This window comes from Convolutriloba macropyga, chromosome 8, assembly GCF_964194025.1.
Source record: "Convolutriloba macropyga chromosome 8, txConMacr16.3, whole genome shotgun sequence".
NCBI classification, from domain to species: Eukaryota; Metazoa; Xenacoelomorpha; order Acoela; family Convolutidae; genus Convolutriloba; species Convolutriloba macropyga.
The window spans coordinates 24,225,312-24,243,506 of record NC_134475.1 but is presented as its reverse complement, the minus strand read 5'-3'; the positions used below and the strand labels follow the sequence as shown (position 1 = coordinate 24,243,506).

The window sequence follows — 18,195 nt, the reverse complement described above, 5'->3', positions numbered from 1 at the left end:
TAATTTCCCGTCTCTCTCTCTGTTCCTGCCGATGAAAAACTATTGTAAGAACCGATGTTTCACTGCATCGAACATTTTTTTGTAAAATAAACTTCAGGCAATTAAGAGCTATCAAACTTTGAGAAATCAACTTTGAAAACCTAAAACTAAAAGCCGAAAAAATAATTCATTCAGTTGTTTTTTCAAGCAATTATTTTATTTAATTAAAACTAACTATTTGTTATTTTCAAAACTGCGGAGACGTAAAAAAAACTTTTTCGTGGTATGATCATCATATCAACCAAATTCAGTATTGAATTTCAAACATAGAAAAATTTTCTTATCCTTTTTGTCTTCCTACGTTGTCAGAGCAGATCGTTCGAACTAACCTCCTCTATTTTAATGCAATACAAAACGGTTTCAGATTTAGAGCGTTTATCGATGGCCAGTTTGAAAAACGAAATACAAAATTTCTTTTATAGTTTTTTGAAAATTAGAAGAATTATTTTCTGTTCTTTGAAGTTGCACTTTGAATTATGTTTTCCAGACTATTGGAGTTTCTGTTTTTTTTAACTACAATAGATTTTTGACTGTGAAGTTCCTCATTAAAAAATGAAAAGTGTTTGAAGAATGAAAAATATATTATCTTTTTTTTCATCAGTTCTTATAAAAAATATTGAAATTTTTATTCTTTAAAAATACTACGAATAGTGGAAAAGCCAAAACATGCAATTTACGGCTAACAATTTTGTTAATATACTGCTAAATTGGAGCTTTTAAGAAAAGCCTTGAACGATCCCTTACATGTTAGACGCAAGTAGAGGCAGAGTGCAAAAACTGCAAGAAGTTTTAGTGATAACAATTTGTGTTTTACGGATCTGCGAGATTAAAAAACGAATTGATCTATTGTTCTCATAAAAATCAAATTCACAAAAATTTCTGCAGAAAGTTTAAACAGGTTCATTTAAAATTTTTAGTCATTTTTAAAATTATTGATAAATTTGCTTAACAAGTTCCGCGGCTAGTTTTCCAAATAAAAGAAAAAAGACTTCAAAAGATCAATCGCCAAAAATAAAGTTTTTTTAAATATTTTTTGGTATAGGGGTTTGTGTTTATGTTTTTTGTTTCTATGTGCGTGCACTTGGATGGGTGTATGCAAGTGTGTGCGTATGTGGTATGTAGTGTGTCTAAGAGAGAAAGACATAGTTGGTCTGAGAGAGTTTGTTCAAATGTTGGTCACAAATAGAGGCTGAGTGCAAAAACTGTAGAAGTTTTAAAAAAAGTTACAAAAATTACTTATCAATTGTTACAAATTGCGGTTTGAATACTCTTATTGTGTTTAATAAATCTGTTTGGCAGGATGAGATTGTGAAAAAAGACGAATTGGCCCATTATGCTCTATGAAACATCGAAAATGACAAAAATTATTAAAGAGTTGATTTCAAGTTAGTGTCAATTTTACAATTACCTGAAGATGGCCACACCTAGTTTTCCAGATGAAAACAAATTAGAATTAGTTGAACGATGCGAACCATGGGTGAATATCAGTTGCAAGAATTAAAATTCAACATTTTTTTGTGTGGGGATTTTTCCGTTTTCATTTTTGTGCGTGCTTTTGTGCACATGTACGTGAGTGCATTTGTACGTAATGTAATATGTGTTATGTGTATGCAAACACAAATAGAGGCCGAGTGCAAAAACTGTCGGAAATAAGAAATATGACATTTTCTTACAAATTGCGGCTCTAAATTTGTCCAAAACAAACATTCGGTTCTTCTAATCTTGTTGGTAACACATCTGCGCGATTTTAAAAGGTAATATTTTCATTATGCTCATATGACATCAAAATTGACAAAGTTTTTCGAATAACTTAAAAAAGGTTTCATTTCGAAGTATAAAACCAATGTTACAATTACCTAAACAATTCAACCAATCCCCACCTAGTTATATGAAGAAGCCAAAGAAAAGCTAATTGAAAGTGACGAACCTTGAGTAAAAATCAGTTACCGAAAAGAAAAAAATTAAAATCTTTTGTTGGGTTTTGTATTTGTGATTTTGTTTGTATGTTTAATGTGTTTGTGTTTTTGTGTGTTTGGTTTGTCTGTCTGTGTCCTTCAAATTGTAAAACACTTATTTTTTTTCTAGAACGTGCTGAGGAGTTTTCCTTTTTGCCTGCCGAAAAAAGACAGGCATATAGGTTGCTTTCGGATACACCCAACGGTTTCTCTCACAGAAATTAATGGTTTTTCCAAACTTCAGAGTTGTGTTGGAACAGATTCGCACGAGCCATCTGGTTGTAATTCAATTGGGGACGTGTTTTAAAGTTAATCCATCTATTTCTAAGACAAGTTCCTCCATTTGGTTTCAAGACATTACAACAGTTGGAATTGAATTTCGCATTTTGAGGTGAATATCTCATATCAGGAAACGTTAGGCTGGCGAAAGACAAGAAAGTGTGACCAGTAGATTCTAATAAACTACGTGAAAAGTTAGTACACTACACCAATACAGCTAAAGGTCTTAAGCTCTCGAACTTGGGAATCTTATGATTTTTTTTTATTCCCTGAGGCTCAATCTCTTGTACCATTTACATTGTACAATTTTAATTTCTATTGTAGGCTATGTTATTATACTTTTATTTTGCTATTAGAGGCTGTTGAAAATCTGAGGTATGTTGCAATTATTAATTCTGAAAAAATTTTTGGAGCTCAGTGATTGGCTTCCATGGCAACATTACGCGCAATTACTTTGTATTTTTTGGCTTGTTAACTTATATCAAATGTATATTCATGATTCAAGAACACTTCTCCTCACCCACCGAAAGGACACTGTGGGTCAAATGTCATGCAACCCTGCATTCGGGGGAGTAGGCAAAGGTCATCTCATGGCAGAAGTGGATGCTCTGGGAGGTCTGTGCAGTCAAATGAGTGACCGCGCTGGAATATCCTTTAAAATGCTCAACAGAAGTCGAGGACCTGCAGTACATGGACCTCGGGCTTTGGTTGATCGGGATCTTTATAAGCGAGAAATGCAGGTACCTATCGTTTTATTCACGCTGATACAATGTTAGCCCAAGAACAATGTGGATTGTCAGTGCTCTGTCGAAGCCGTACCTCTTTCTTGGTAGCAAGATAATGACACTGCTCAAGATTAACTGTTTATGTGGACATTAATAACAGATATAAAAAGCAGCTGAGAAAAGTCTTCTCATGGTTTGCAGTATATGTTGCGCATTGGTGTAAATTTTCGATTTCTATTAATAATAGAAGAATTGAAACTGAGCGTAAGTAGAACCATAGCATGTCTTAAAACACTTACCTGTTAAATGAAGACCTGAGTGCTTCCTTGCAGTCAAATGCAAATTTTCTGCAAAATAATTGTAGGCTGATGTTTTCTCGTTTCACTACGACGAAATTTGATGAGATGCTCACGGGTGAAATGGTAGAAAGTTTTGATCTCTTTTCCTTTCTAAGATTCTAAGCAAGTTGTTGGTGATTTTCGGATCGCTAAAACATTGTCTCGTTTGTGTTATAAGTGATATGAGAAGCTGACTCAGGAAATGTTTTCCGGCCATCACTTAGTGGGATGGACAAATTTAATGCGGTTTTTTTTAAATTCCTCTTGAACGAAGGTTGGAGCAATTTCTGTCGTGTGTGTCTTTTCATTTGCAATTTTTACTTGGTCGTTTTTAGGACATTCTTTAGCTCGCTTGAGTCATTTAACTTATTGTCAAACGAAACGAGATAAATCAGTGAAGCCTGAGGGCATTAAGTTTCTGAGGGGCTCTCTTAGAGCTCTAAATTTGTCCAAAACAAACATTCGGTTCTTCTAATCTTGTTGGTAACACATCTGCGCGATTTTAAAAGGTAATATTTTCATTATGCTCATATGACATCAAAATTGACAAAGTTTTTCGAATAACTTAAAAAAGGTTTCATTTCGAAGTATAAAACCAATGTTACAATTACCTAAACAATTCAACCAATCCCCACCTAGTTATATGAAGAAGCCAAAGAAAAGCTAATTGAAAGTGACGAACCTTGAGTAAAAATCAGTTACCGAAAAGAAAAAAATTAAAATCTTTTGTTGGGTTTTGTATTTGTGATTTTGTTTGTATGTTCAATGTGTTTGTGTTTTTGTGTGTTTGGTTTGTCTGTCTGTGTCCTTCAAATTGTAAAACACTTATTTTTCTAGAACGTGCTGAGGAGTTTTCTTTTTTGCCTGCCGAAAAAAGACAGGCATATAGGTTGCTTTCGGATACACCCAACGGTTTCTCTCACAGAAATTAATGGTTTTTCCAAACTTCAGAGTTGTGTTGGAACAGATTCGCACGAGCCATCTGGTTGTAATTCAATTGGGGACGTGTTTTAAAGTTAATCCATCTATTTCTAAGACAAGTTCCTCCATTTGGTTTCAAGACATTACAACAGTTGGAATTGAATTTCGCATTTTGAGGTGAATATCTCATATCAGGAAACGTTAGGCTGGCGAAAGACAAGAAAGTGTGACCAGTAGATTCTAATAAACTACGTGAAAAGTTAGTACACTACACCAATACAGCTAAAGGTCTTAAGCTCTCGAACTTGGGAATCTTATGATTTTTTTTTATTCCCTGAGGCTCAATCTCTTGTACCATTTACATTGTACAATTTTAATTTCTATTGTAGGCTATGTTATTATACTTTTATTTTGCTATTAGAGGCTGTTGAAAATCTGAGGTATGTTGCAATTAATAATTCTGAAAAAAATTTTGGAGCTCAGTGATTGGCTTCCATGGCAACATTACGCGCAATTACTTTGTATTTTTTGGCTTGTTAACTTATATCAAATGTATATTCATGATTCAAGAACACTTCTCCTCACCCACCGAAAGGACACTGTGGGTCAAATGTCATGCAACCCTGCATTCGGGGGAGTAGGCAAAGGTCATCTCATGGCAGAAGTGGATGCTCTGGGAGGTCTGTGCAGTCAAATGAGTGACCGCGCTGGAATATCCTTTAAAATGCTCATTCGAGATAAATCAGTGAAGCCTGAGGGCATTAAGTTTCTGAGGGGCTCTCTTAGAGCTCTACTAATATTTAAAAGTACGGTTCAGCGAAGTGGCTGTGGAACAACTGAGCAGACGTTCAGGGTGTGAAGGGCGGCTTTGAGATTTTTTTTATCATTACCCACCCCTTCACTCTTTTTACCTCTGCTCACTGGGCTAGCTCCTAAGAAAAATTAACTACAACCGAATCTGAACTCAATTCGTCCGTTATTTTTTTTATAGCAGCAAAGCTGAAACGAGCTATATTATGGTGCTCTTGCTTTGTTCTTTGTTCTTTTTTTCACGCTGCAAACCTCAAAAGAGCAATTTTGTTCTTTTCATGCCACTACTGTTTTCTCTACTGTTTTTGCATTTATGTGCGTGACGTCGTTTCATACTTAGCGGTCAGTTTTTAGCTGAACTGCTTGATGTTTTTAATTGCTCTCAAACGAAGTTTGAAGCAATTATTGTAGACGTTTCTTATGCAAATTTTTTGCTTGACCGTTTTTTTATAAAACTTTTGATTTCACTTTTTGAGTGGCGTGGCGTTTTCACTCGTAACTTTTTGATTTTCTTAGTGATTTAAATTTCGAGTATTCAGAGTTAAATCTGTTGCTAAAATAAAACGGATTTTGAGAGGAGAAAAGTCATTGTCAGTGTTGCGTAGTGGTTACTGTCCAGGACTACAATCCGGTAGGTCGCGAATTCCAAACCCTACGAAGTCTCTATGAAGTTTTGCATCATAAAGTTTGGTACCCTATGCCCCTTTAAATTTGATTGACCCTTCAATAGTAATGCGTCCGGAGTCAGTTATGCTTTTCTCGTGATCGACTTAACTGACGTTTTAAACAATTCAGATCATTTTGAACCCTCAATCAAGGAGTGCTGTATAATAAATAGGATAACAAAAAGTTATGACGACTAGTACATAGCAAATTGTTTGGATAAATTTGAAAACTTGTTGTTATAAGCTACATCCACAACTCAATCAACTCAATTCTGTGTCTGTTGCTATCTTTATTGCCATCACGCAGTACTATTTCGCTGCTATTTGGCAATCTATCGGCTATGTTTATTAATAGCCGCACAGCGATACCTGGGGCTAGTATTGGCCTTCTCTTGGTTTTTTACAATTCAAAGAATTTGAATTGTATTGGTGCGCTGTGTTTTTTTTTCTATGTGTTCACACATTTTTCAATGACTTTGATCTTCCAAAACGGGGTAAACAGGTAAAGCCCAGCGGGCATTAAGTTTCATTAGAGGCCCAAAGTGGGCTTTAGTAGTCCTTCAAGTGCTTATAGTGGTGCAGCTGCTGGGATGGCCTTAATTTAAGATTAAAAGGTCATTTTAAGGAGTTTTTGAACTCAAAATGGTGCAATTTTTCATGTTTTTTGCGATTTTTTGTTTTGATTAGTCTCAGGTTGAAGATTTTAAAAGTTGATTAAGGCCTATTGCGAGACAAAATTGCTTGTTATGACCAATTTATCAGCTATTTGTTCTGGTACTACAAACACACAAAATGATACTAATTTTTAAAATTTTTTTCAGGTTTTTTGAAAATTTTTGTCAATTTTGAGTTTTTTTAGCCTTAGGTGTCAAGAAACCTCCTCTAGGGTTTGATAAAGGACTTTATGATACATTACTGCATAGTTTCTAGTGGTAATGGAAAGGTTTTAAAACTTTTTACCATCATGAATTTTAGCTTTTTTATACAAAACTTGCAATTTTTTTCATTTTTTTGACATTTTTTTTCATTTCAAATTGTTTGAGTCCCCCAGGGGCCAGAAAGCCTCATTAGGGGTTGGATAATAATTTACTGAAAAATTGTTAGTTGCCATGGAATAGGTTTCAACTTTTGAATATCACAAAGTTTAGCAATTTTTTTTTACCAAATTCGCATTTTCAGGTTTTTTTTGAAAATTTTCATCTTTTTTCAGTTTTTCCAGTTTCAGGGACCAGGCAATGTTCTTTGAGGTTAGTTAATAGGTTTGCATAGTTTCTAATAACAATGGAATGGTTTTTAACTTTTTAATGTCTCGCATTTTAATATTTTTTAAATAAAATCTGCATTTTTTTAAGGTTTTCTAAAGTTTTTGTCAGTTTTTGATATTCGTCCATTCGCATGTGCGAGAAAACCTATTTCACGTTCTGATAAAAAGTTTTTGCATGGTTTTTAGTTTCAATAGATTTGATTTCAATAATTTAACCTTTCGACTTTCAGAAGTTTTTTGATAGAATTTGCAAATTTTTACAAACATTTTTACAAAGTTTTTACAAACATTTGTTTTTTTATTTATTTCCTTGCCTCAGTAGCTAGTAACCTCATCCAGGGTTTGATAGTATGTTTTTAAATTGTTGCTATGGGACAATTGAATGGCTTTCAACAAATTAATTGAACGAATTTCTAAAAATTATTGCCTATCGATCTATGAGACATTGAGTTTTTAAAGCTTGGAATTGGGTTACTGAATAGCCTGGAAAGACACAGAAATGATTCTGAAGATATTTATATAACGATTTTCAGCAAAATTTCCCTATAATTTGCAAATGATTTCTTCTTAAATTTTTGGGTCATTTTTGAGTTAATCGATCTTCAAGGGCCAATGAATGTTTTTCAGGTCCTGCAAATGAAATACTGGACCGATTTCAGAAAGAAAAGTTGATTTTGAACAGTTTTGCCAGTGGTATTTTATAGGGAAAAATTTTGTCTTAGGTTCAAAAGCTTAAGAGTTTTAGCAATGAGTATGTTTTTGTTTAGTTTTGATTCTTTTAGTTTCTCAATTTTTTGATAATTTTTGTGTTCTGTCTGACATTGTTCAATTGATCTGCTGGTCAGGTAAAGTACGTCTGAGTTTTTCATTCAATTCTTTGAATTGTATTTCAGGACTTGTCCTGCTATGTTTTTTTATTTCGTCGTCATGATTTTTGTTACGACCATATGACGTCACAGCCACTTTTTGTTCATTCGTTCATGCAATTTCAACTGAATTGCATGTGTGACGTCATTTTTCGCTCTTAGTGGAGCGAGTTTTTTTGTTCATGCGAGTGATTAAATTTTTGGTCACACTTGACTTACCCCACTCTCAAAAATGACTTCCTCACTTTGAAATTGACTTTTATTTACTTTAATTCAAAGAGATAAGGTCAAATGGGTATGTGTCACTCTAAATGAAGGTTATTAAAGTGCAGCTAATAGGGGCAGCAATAACTTATACAGATTTTTAATCAAAATATAACAGATCAGCCTTCAATGAAAAGACAAATTTTTTTGGTCTGTCTTTTTTACTGTCTTTTTTAGACTGCCGATCTACGAATCCATTGCGGCTATTTTCTGGCAATCTGCCAGTTATGTTCAATTTTGGCCAATCGTTAGACTTCTGGTAGAAAGGATTGATTAAGAAGGTCGTGTAGCCTAAATATTTTAACCGTAAGCGTTCAGTGCCGCTTTTTTGAAGAGTCATGGAAGTTAAGTGTTGCTAACGTGCGATTTGATCACCTCCAGGGGTTTTATTGTCCACCATTGGCTCATTTCGCTAATTGTGGCTTATACCGTCATATTGATTTCCAAAGATCTGACAGGGTTGCTGGTCTGTTTGGTCCGTCTGAATAAGGTCTGTCTATTTTTGATTGGTATCGCGCTTAAAACGGCAGGAATTTTTATATTTCACCAAAACAAGAGCTTTTTACGTCATACCCATTTCCTGACACTTGAAATGATGGCAGATCTTACCTTCGCATCGATTTCTAACTCTTTTAACATCATTTTCAATTATTTTTGTCGCATGTGTTTCAATCAAATTTTGAGGGTTTCAAGCTGTTCTAATGCTTGAGTTCAAAAAATATATCTTGAGTTCAGGGAATTATCGATGTTGATAAAAAGTGCAGGTTTTGCTGATATTGCAAAAAAGACATTCACAGTATAGACGATCAGTTTTTCAACTCAAAGTTTCGCGATTTTGAAATTTTTGCTTGGCCTGTAATTTTGTTCTGGATTTGCGTACAATTTTTCTGCGATTTTTGCTATTTTTCGTTTGTGTGCTGAACTGTTATAAGGTTTGTTCTCTCAACGGAAACAAATATACAGTAAATAGGCATTGTGACGGCTTTTGGGTGCGAGAATTATGAATGTGACGCGGCATTGGTTAGATAAATGCTTTGATCGCACATTGAGGAGAAGAACTGCGTTTTAAACTTGGCTGATGTTTTCTCCTTGGTTTTTCTCGACTTGGATGTTTCCTTTCTTTGCTCCTTTGTGTTGAGGTATGGAGATTAACTGGGACGTGAGAGCTCTTTGTTCCGTCCCACTTTTTTGAGGGAGGAACTATATAATCAAATGCGTTTTCTGTTCAGTCATTTTGGCCAATCGATATATTCATCGAAGTGTATTGTGAGTGGTATCATTAGAAAGCCTGTCCATCGCATATATAATTGAAATTTTTTTGCTTTTCGTTTTTCCATGGAGTTATCGAGGCTGAAAGTTTTGTGTACATCTGACTGATTTTCATTGTCCACTTTTTACCTGTTTTTACGCAATTTCTTGCCAATGTTGCTTAAAAATTTGTTGAAATTGTTTGCGATAGTGCTGTTGGTTTTACCTCTAAAGATAGGAGAGTTTTGTTGAACTGTTTGCTCCATCTTAGCCAAATTTTTTGCTAAAATTTTCGGCCTTTTTTCCTTCAAAATGGCACGATATAAGCTTCTTTAGTGCATTTCGTTTAAATTCGCCTGATTAACGCACTTAAAAACTGCTGACACAATCTTTAACTCTAAAGAGGACTAGTTTTACTTGCGCTTCATTTGAGTGTTACCGATTTAAACTTGCCGTTTTTTGCTGCCTTAATTCGACAGTTATCCGAAATGCAGGTGTTTGGTATGCTGACTTATTTTGTCAAGTTTTCCATATCCATAATTTTCGGAACATTTAAGTGTTTTTTGATTGATGAACCGGAAAATCCAGGCTAGCTTTGGTCTAATCGTTGTTTACAGTCCATAAATAATTTGGATTGTAATCAGCCGGTGTTCTCTTTTCGTGGTAATTTTTTAGCTTAAGTTTCGCAAAGATAGGTTGCACTGCGCCGTCTTTCAAATTGATTAAAATTTATTATTTTTTGCTGTTTTAAGTAATTGTTTTTCGGCGTTGATACTGACTGTTTTCACAAAAAATTTCGATTTTCCCTTCAAGGTTCTTTCTCTTGTATGTCACATTATTGACAGGTTAGATATCAGAATATTAGAATTTTAAAAAGAAGGCACAATTGAACACACCAGTTGTTCAGTGAATAGATTGGTTTTACGGCCTCGACACCGTCTTCTAGGAAAACTCAATAAATTATTTTTGTTTTTGTAGTTGTTTTTGTAGTCGTATGAAAAACTCTGGATAAGTGCAGTACTTAGCGGCTTCTTATGGATGAGCAAAATAACATTTTTATTGATTTCAGTTGGTAGCTAAAGTTTTTCATGACAAATAAACAACAGCTTTTTTAAAATGAAGTCTTCTTTAACTTTGTCCTTTGCAGTTTTTTTTGTCTGATTGTTGCCCAGTCTCATTGATTACAGGTCGCATATCACATTAATGTTGATGAAGGAAGTCGTAGTTGAACATACCTAATCTTTTAGTGCATTGCCTATTGTTTTAACGGCTTCGACACGGGGTTTTCCTCAAAAATTTAATTTTATTTTTGATTTTCTGTATTTGTCGTCGTTCTTTTTGTAGGCGTATAACCTATTCAGAATAATGACAGATCCAATTGGCTTTCTTTGAAGAAATAAATCAACCTATTTAACTACTTCAGTTGATAGCTAATGTTTTTATGACTTTGAAAATTATTGTTTCAGGAAAAAACGTGTTCTTTTTTTGTCTACTTATTATCTAGTCTCATTATTCAGACGTGACCGTTTATATTATTGGTTTTCAAAGAAGGTGCATTTGATTGTATCTTATTTTTTATGAAATAGATCATGGTTTCAACGGCTTCGACATCGTTCTAAATTTTTTTTGAATTTTTGTTTTTTGTCTGTAGTTTATTTATGTTTTTGTAGACGTACAAAACTGATTATTTGTTTGACGTTGTGCAAGACAAATTTGGATGACCATGGTCGGAACGTTTTGTGCCGACGCACCTTACCGAGCCGCCTTGTTATAGTAAGTATTTGAGTCGACACTTTGTTCCATATTTTTTGGTATCGACGAGCTGTATCCGGTGTAATAAATTTTTTTCACTGCTTAATTGAAGTAGTTGTATCTTTTCTGACATTCCTTCAATCTTTCAGATTGTTTGGTGTATTTTTTTTAGTCGGCGGCTTGTTTTTTATGCAGGGAGCACGTCCGGGCGTAATTTTTCTCAACTTTGACTGTCGAAACAACCTTGAATTTTGTGATAAATTTTCTTTGTGCTTATCATTCAATAATTTTCATCGCTTAGAAGCAGATAAGTTTTCCATACAGGCGACATTTTTATGCACTTTTTTCTAACATTTGGTGCTGAATTAGTTTTGTCGTGCAGTATCATTTCTTGAATTCGTTAATGGCTTGAGTCTTTTTTGAAGGCCATATGAGTAGTACTATTATATTTTCGAGTGATGCTAGCCGTCATTTGATCAACTTTTTCGCCGTGAATGTTCTTGTCTTTTTCTGCATCGATTCCAGTAGCTATTGCGAGATTTTTTACTCAGTTTTCATTGGGTAGTGCTTAGTTTAAATACGTGGCTGTGTAAATTGAGAGAAAATTTAATAAGTTATAGCAGAAATGCTTATCGAACCTCAGTTTGCTGTGAATTAGGAAGATAATCATGTTTGATTTTGAAATTTGTAACATTAACCAAAGGGTAAGTTTATTTCACATGATTCAGATTTTTTAAAATGAGCTTTTTGAACTTTGGGCAAATTGATTTTCACATACCTGCCTACTTTTAAATAATAAATTCGGTCATTTAGTTGGTATTTACGAAGACGTTAATTATTCTTCGTAAGTACAGATTTCGTATGAAGCATTACAAAATTGAATGCAAATTTTTGTTGGTTCAAGGGTTTCAAACCCAGATGCATTCAGAACCTTTGCCGTAAATCTAGCCTTTAAACTTTCATGTTTACAATGACGTTGCACCAACTAGTCACTCTCAGGATACTTTTGGGTCCAGATAATTTGTCGCATTCAAGAACTTAATGTTCCGAGGTTTCAAACTCTTTTCCGCAAAGGCTACCAATTGGGGACTCTGAAAATTTTTATCCATCCAATTTGTTTGTCAGCAAGACAATTGAAGGCAAAGCAATATAATAAATTTTGTTGTGATAATTTTCAAGGTTTCCACATATTTTGGCAAACGCGACTTAGTTCATACGTAGAACAATTGTATTTGATAACTGATATTGTTTTTAAATGTGTTAACAAAAGTTTTTCAAGGTATCGTGTAGCACTTCAATCGATGATGTATGAATTGAAAAAATAATGTCATTTGCTTAAGCTATTGTGTTTTAGCTGGTGAATCCTTTAATAATTTGTGGATTGTCTATACAGCAGAGCAAGGGCTCAACAGCGAGTATGAAAAGTAAAGCTGGAAGAGGACAATCTTGCCTAACTCGACGTCGTAGTACCATCGTTTGGGAAAGGTAGCCGTTGATCTCAATAGTTGCTTTTCTTTCTTTTTAAACTGTTCTTATTTCAGATTTTATGTACTCGTCCACGCCAACTTTGTCGATGATCGATGATGCGATCTCTCTACTTTGTCGAAAGTTTCTGAGAAATCCAGATTGGCAAGGCATTTGCTGTTTTTTAGTTGCTTATGGGATTTTCGTACTTGAATCAATGCTATATGCATTTGCCTTTTGCTCAGATAATCATACAGATGCTGAACTGCTATGTCTTCGAGATCTACTATGATAGCAGACAGAAAATGTGATAAAATTTTAAGGTCAGGGTGTAGCAAGCTTATAGGTCTAAATTTGTCAATAATTATTGGATTATCTATTTTAGGCAGAAGTTTTAAGAATGCAATTTGTTGGCTTTTTGTAACTTTTTGTTTGTTCGAACAATATTTTTAAAAACTTTTTGCAGCAACGTGGTCATCTCTTGTTTAAACATCTTGCAAATTTTCGAGGTTATTCCATCCAATCCCGGTGAGCTGTCTGCATTTAGTTTGTTAATTGCTTTCAACACTTCATGGATAGTGATTTCATATACATCGTCTTTTGCTTCAGTTTTGCGTTCATTCAATTGATCAAGAAATATCTCTAAGGAAGCTTTCTTCTGCGTAAAATGAGTTTCATAAACTTTGATGATTTTATACTGACTTGTTCTTATGCTTGCACTAACCTTCAGCGAAGTAATTTTGCCCGGGCTTAGATCTTTGGCATTTCAAATTTTGCATGTTCGGGTCAGTTTCATGTGGAAGTTGAACTTAACTTTTTGTTTGTTGTTGTTATACTCATTTATTTTGGAGACCGTTTCATCATACCGTTTTAAAATGATTTCATCGGAGTCATGTTTTTGAATGTGTTCTCGAGTCTTTTCTCAGAGAATTTGTTTTATTTGGCCAAGGTGTTGTTCAACTCTTCATAACTTTCATGTGTCAAACAATTAGTTCCAGGTGCTTCTATTTTTAATGTACTTTTTTGCAACAAAATAGTATCATTTATTTTCCAAAATCTTTGGCCCCGTTTTTTTCGCTTTTTCTAATTAGTTCTATCACTTTAAGATCTGAGAAATTACTCCGATGTACTTCATTTCGCTTTAACGAGTTTGGTTTGTAAAAAAATAGTCTTGTTAAAAAAAGATGTTCTCTTGTTGCGATGCGTGAAATCAAGTACGTAAATCAAGTTCCATGGCTGTTTCAAAGAGCAGTGCTTGCTCTCTAACCGTTTGGAACTTTAATAATTGTTTCACTCTATCGTCTTAGCTTCGAAGAGTAGTTGATGTGTTTCTCGGATCATGATTGAGCGCATTAAAATCCCGTTAAAACAAAAAATCGTTGTGTTGAGTTTTGAGATGTTTGAGCTCAACTGCTTCAATTTGTCAATATGAACGCTTGTATTCATATATACCTTGAATACCGCTAGATTGAGTTGCGTAAAAGTAACTCCACTATGATCTCGTGATTGCATTTTTTGAAGCTTGTCTGTATTGAAATAGGCGTTTTAATTGATTTCAGTGTTTGTTCAGTGGTTAAGGTTTGGTTTCTTGTTCGGTGATTGTTGTTTTCTGTTGTGCCGCTGAAAATTTGTTCTGCAAAAGTTTCTTCTATTTGCTTGTCTATGGTGAAATTGCCGGAGGAAGTTTCACTGATTGTTTCATGTTTTTGAGTTTTATCTTTTTAGGTTTCGGCTTTTCAGCATGATTATTCTTTATTTCTTTGCTAATGTTTTTTGCACCTTTTTGATTCTCTGAAGCTCTTTAAATCTTTGTTTGTTTTCTTCACAGTAGGTGCAATTATGAAGTGGGGGAGCATGGGATTTGGTTCCAATCTTGTTATTCTGCCATCTTTCCTCATCAGTTCCGTTTTTCTTGCTCAGTGTAGCACGACCGTAGTAAATAAGATCGCCTCCTATGTTGTCTTTCATCCGGTTAATTTTTGGGCTGTGTTCTATTCCCGCTGAGAGTTCCCATAATTTCAGGGCTTCAGTGTCTAAGCAAATTAAGGGAGATGAATGAATTTAGTATTGTGTCTTCTGGGATAAAAATTTCTTTGTTGAGATGTTTGCCCATAGGAAAAATGGTTTTGTCAAACAAACGAATCCCTCGGGATCTAATTGAGTGGTATGTTGGTGAGGAGACAACAGTCAGTGGGTGAAGTCTTTTGTCTTTTATGTGTGCGAAGGCTCTGCTGATTGTTATTTGATTTCGTGCTTCTTGCGGAAATTCCTTCAGATTAGATTTTGCACGCTGAATATAGGCGTTGTTTAAAGATTCTGGATTTGAAATAATTGACTTTGTGAATGGAGTGATAACTTGCATGATTTGGAAGTCGTTTGAGGATGTTTCTTTGACTAAAATACCTGCTGGCTATGTTATTCGTATATTTGAGTTCTTCGTTTTGTTTAGAAAGCCTTGTTTTCCAACAAAAATTTGATTGTTCTCACGACACCTGTAGAAGACCTGCTACTAAACGTCAACGTCGAAGCTGAGTACAAGCATCAGTGTATTGGCGTACGGACAACTTCCGGGGCAATAACAGCGCACAGCACAATTATTTGTACTGGAACTTTCTTGAAAGGATCATTATTTTGTGGACAGTCGATGCTTCCGGGAGGTAGAATAAATGAATCGGCATCTTATGGGCTTTCCAAAACTTTGAGTGAATTGGGTTTCAAGTTGGGACGGTTGAAAACAGGTACACCGCCTAGGATATTAAAAAAATCAATCGATTTCTCAAAGTGCTCTCAAATTTTACCTGACTCAAAACCACTTCCGTTCAGTTTTATCAACAACGAAGTATCTATTGCTCCAGAAAAGCAGCTATCGAGTTTCCTGACAACCACTACTGATGAAACGAGAAAAATTGTTGAAGAGAATATAAAGAATAGTGCTTTGATTGAACAAGATTCATCTGGACCTAGGTTTTGCCCGTCGTTGGAAGCCAAAATTATGCGGTTCAAACTTCAGAATTTTCAAGTCTTTCTTGATGCCGAAGGTTTGTCATCCGATGTAGTGTATCCCAGTGGAATATCGGTCACCATTCCTGAAACGAAACAGATTGAAATGATTCGTTCAATTCCTGGTTTAGAGCGAGCCGAAGTTGCGCAATATTCTTATGGTGTTGAGTATGATTTCATTGACCCAAGAGAGCTTCATGCTACTTTGGAGACTAAAAAAGTGACTGGACTGTTTTTGGCAGGTCAAGTTAACGGCACGACGGGATACGAAGAGGCAGCGGCTCAGGGAATCATTGGTACGTTTTTATTTCGGAGTCACGTAAACTAGAGGTTCTTTGAAAAGAGGATACTTAACCACTGAGTGAGGGGTAAATTGGATTTTTAAGCTGCATAGTTGTAAGCCGAGTGAAGCCATTTTGCATTGATCTTGGATTTTTTGTTGTCTGACGCCATCTTTCGTATTATTTTTGTCCATGTTTCAAAAAATCGGTTTTGTTCGCACGTTCATACATACCGATCATTCATAGCTATCCGCGACGAAGTTTGACTAGCTAACGTGTGCGTGCTGCTGACATCATGCCTTAAACTTATTGGTTCTAGCTGTATTGTGTGACAATTTTCAATCATAAATGATTTAGTCACGTGTACTCGCCCAATAATAGCCTCACTAAGCCCCAGCTAGCTACTACCGAAGGCCATCGCTTGCCGGTCGTTTGAGAGCAATTCGCCCGACGTTAATGGGGTATTTTTTCCTATTCAGCTTAAGTTGTCTGCTTCATCTCAAATGTGTTTTAGGTGGGCTGAATGCGGCGCTGAATGCTTTGAAAATGCCTCAGTTTGTCCCGAAGCGCAGTGAGTCATACATTGGTGTAATGATCGATGATTTGACTACTCTAGGCACAAAAGAACCCTATAGAATGTTTACGAGTCGTGTTGAAAATCGAACAGCTATTCGGTGTGATAATGCCGATTACAGGCTCACCCCTATTGGCTACGACTTGAGATGTGTGAACGATAACCGTTTCAATATTTTGCAGAAGACGAAAAGTGACTTGGATTGCACGATGGATAGCTTGAAACATCTAAAAGTATCAGATTTGAAATCTAGCTCAATCATTTCATCGGCTTTCGAGCCTAAAACCAATTTGCTCAATGTGATTGCGTCCAAAAATTATGAAGACCTTGCTGGAATTATTAGCGTTGATAGGTCATTGGAAGGATCAAAATTGAGCAATTGTTTGTTTGATCACAGATTTGTTTGGAGATTGCACGCTGAAGCTGTTTATCTAACTAAATACGCTTCAAAAAGTAAGTCAAGTTAATCATATGTTTCGGTTTCCTTTCTTCTTTCTTTTGGACATAAAAACAGTTAATTAAGAACTTAGGAATACTCCGCCAAAGTTTTTTTAAAAACCGCACAACTCATTAAAATTGCACATGTATCAAGCAACAACTCAACATGTTTTCAAGAGGTATTAAAGTCAAAAACAAACAATGTATGTACATAGGTAATAAAACGACAAATGAACACAGTAAGACAAAAGTTTGAGTGTAATTATTACCAGAGGCTTTATATCCCCTTTTTATTGAAGTTTTTGATGCCTTCCTCGCCCACTCATTGCCGTATTGTATTCGTGAGATCAAAAGCGAAATAAATCTTAGACGCGTGGATGCACATAGTTTTCAGGATCTCATCTTAATGCAAATCATGTCTCAATTGAACGGATCTTACCTGTTTCAAGGTGGGCCTCTGAAGTCACTGAGTGCCAAGGAGCTTGCACTTGATGAGCAAATCCTTTTGCCCTCTGCCATTGATTATTCTTTCCTCACGCGCACCCTTCCGCCGGGCGTTATCGAGGAACTGAACAACGTGCAGCCCAGAAGTCTGGCATCTTTGCGAAGAATGCCCGGTGTTACGGACTCGAGTGCCAAAACTGTCCTAGATTTTGTTACAAGAAGTATGAGAACCCTGTAGTGACATATAATTTTCTCAAATTTTGAACTAGAAAAGAGTAAATAGATTATTTTTTTCACCAGACTCAAGTTTTACGTTAAGTAGAGAATTATAGGCCAGGAACGTACACCTGTGTAGCAGTTTGCTAACGTTAGTAATTGCTCTCAAGCAAGTTTTGAAGCAATTATTGCTAACGTCTTTTATGCAAAATTTTTGCTCGACCGTTTTGACTTTCGAGTGACTTTAACGCTTTCGACTTTAACGCTTTCGACTTTAACGCTTTCGACTTTAACGCTTTCGACTTTAACGCTTTCGACTTTAACGCTTTCGACTTTAACGCTTTCGACTTTAACGCTTTCGACTTTAACGCTTTCAGCTGAACTCAATTGGTGGTAGTACACTAATAAAAGGTATCTGATAATGGCGCCGAAGTTAATTTCAATTTTTCACTAAATTTATAGTGCTCTGTGATAACCTCTGATGATACCATTTGAAACCTCTTAGCCGTGTCAGTTTTTAATTAAACATTTTGCTCTTATAGGCAAAATTTTTTCTCGATTGCTTTTGTTCAAGAACATTCTTTGACTTCTGGATTGAATTTTTTGCACTTTAGTTTTTGATCTCAGTTGATCTTGTTCTGAAATCAAGTTC

At 35.3% G+C, this 18,195-nt stretch overlaps 1 protein-coding gene across 1 annotated transcript in view; it reads left to right on the top strand.

Annotated features, from left to right (window-relative positions):
• LOC142344612 (tRNA uridine 5-carboxymethylaminomethyl modification enzyme MnmG-like) overlaps positions 1-17,626 on the top strand; it is a 32,387-nt gene extending 14,761 nt beyond the window's left edge. Inside the window, exons 3-6 of the mRNA XM_075396417.1 lie at positions 2,779-3,013; positions 15,040-15,886; positions 16,386-16,898; positions 17,333-17,626. Coding sequence (XP_075252532.1) covers positions 2,779-3,013; positions 15,040-15,886; positions 16,386-16,898; positions 17,333-17,565 — 1,828 coding nt within the window. The 3' untranslated portion in view covers positions 17,566-17,626. The remainder of the gene's footprint in view (positions 1-2,778; positions 3,014-15,039; positions 15,887-16,385; positions 16,899-17,332) is intronic.
• Positions 17,627-18,195: the final 569 nt, after the last annotated feature.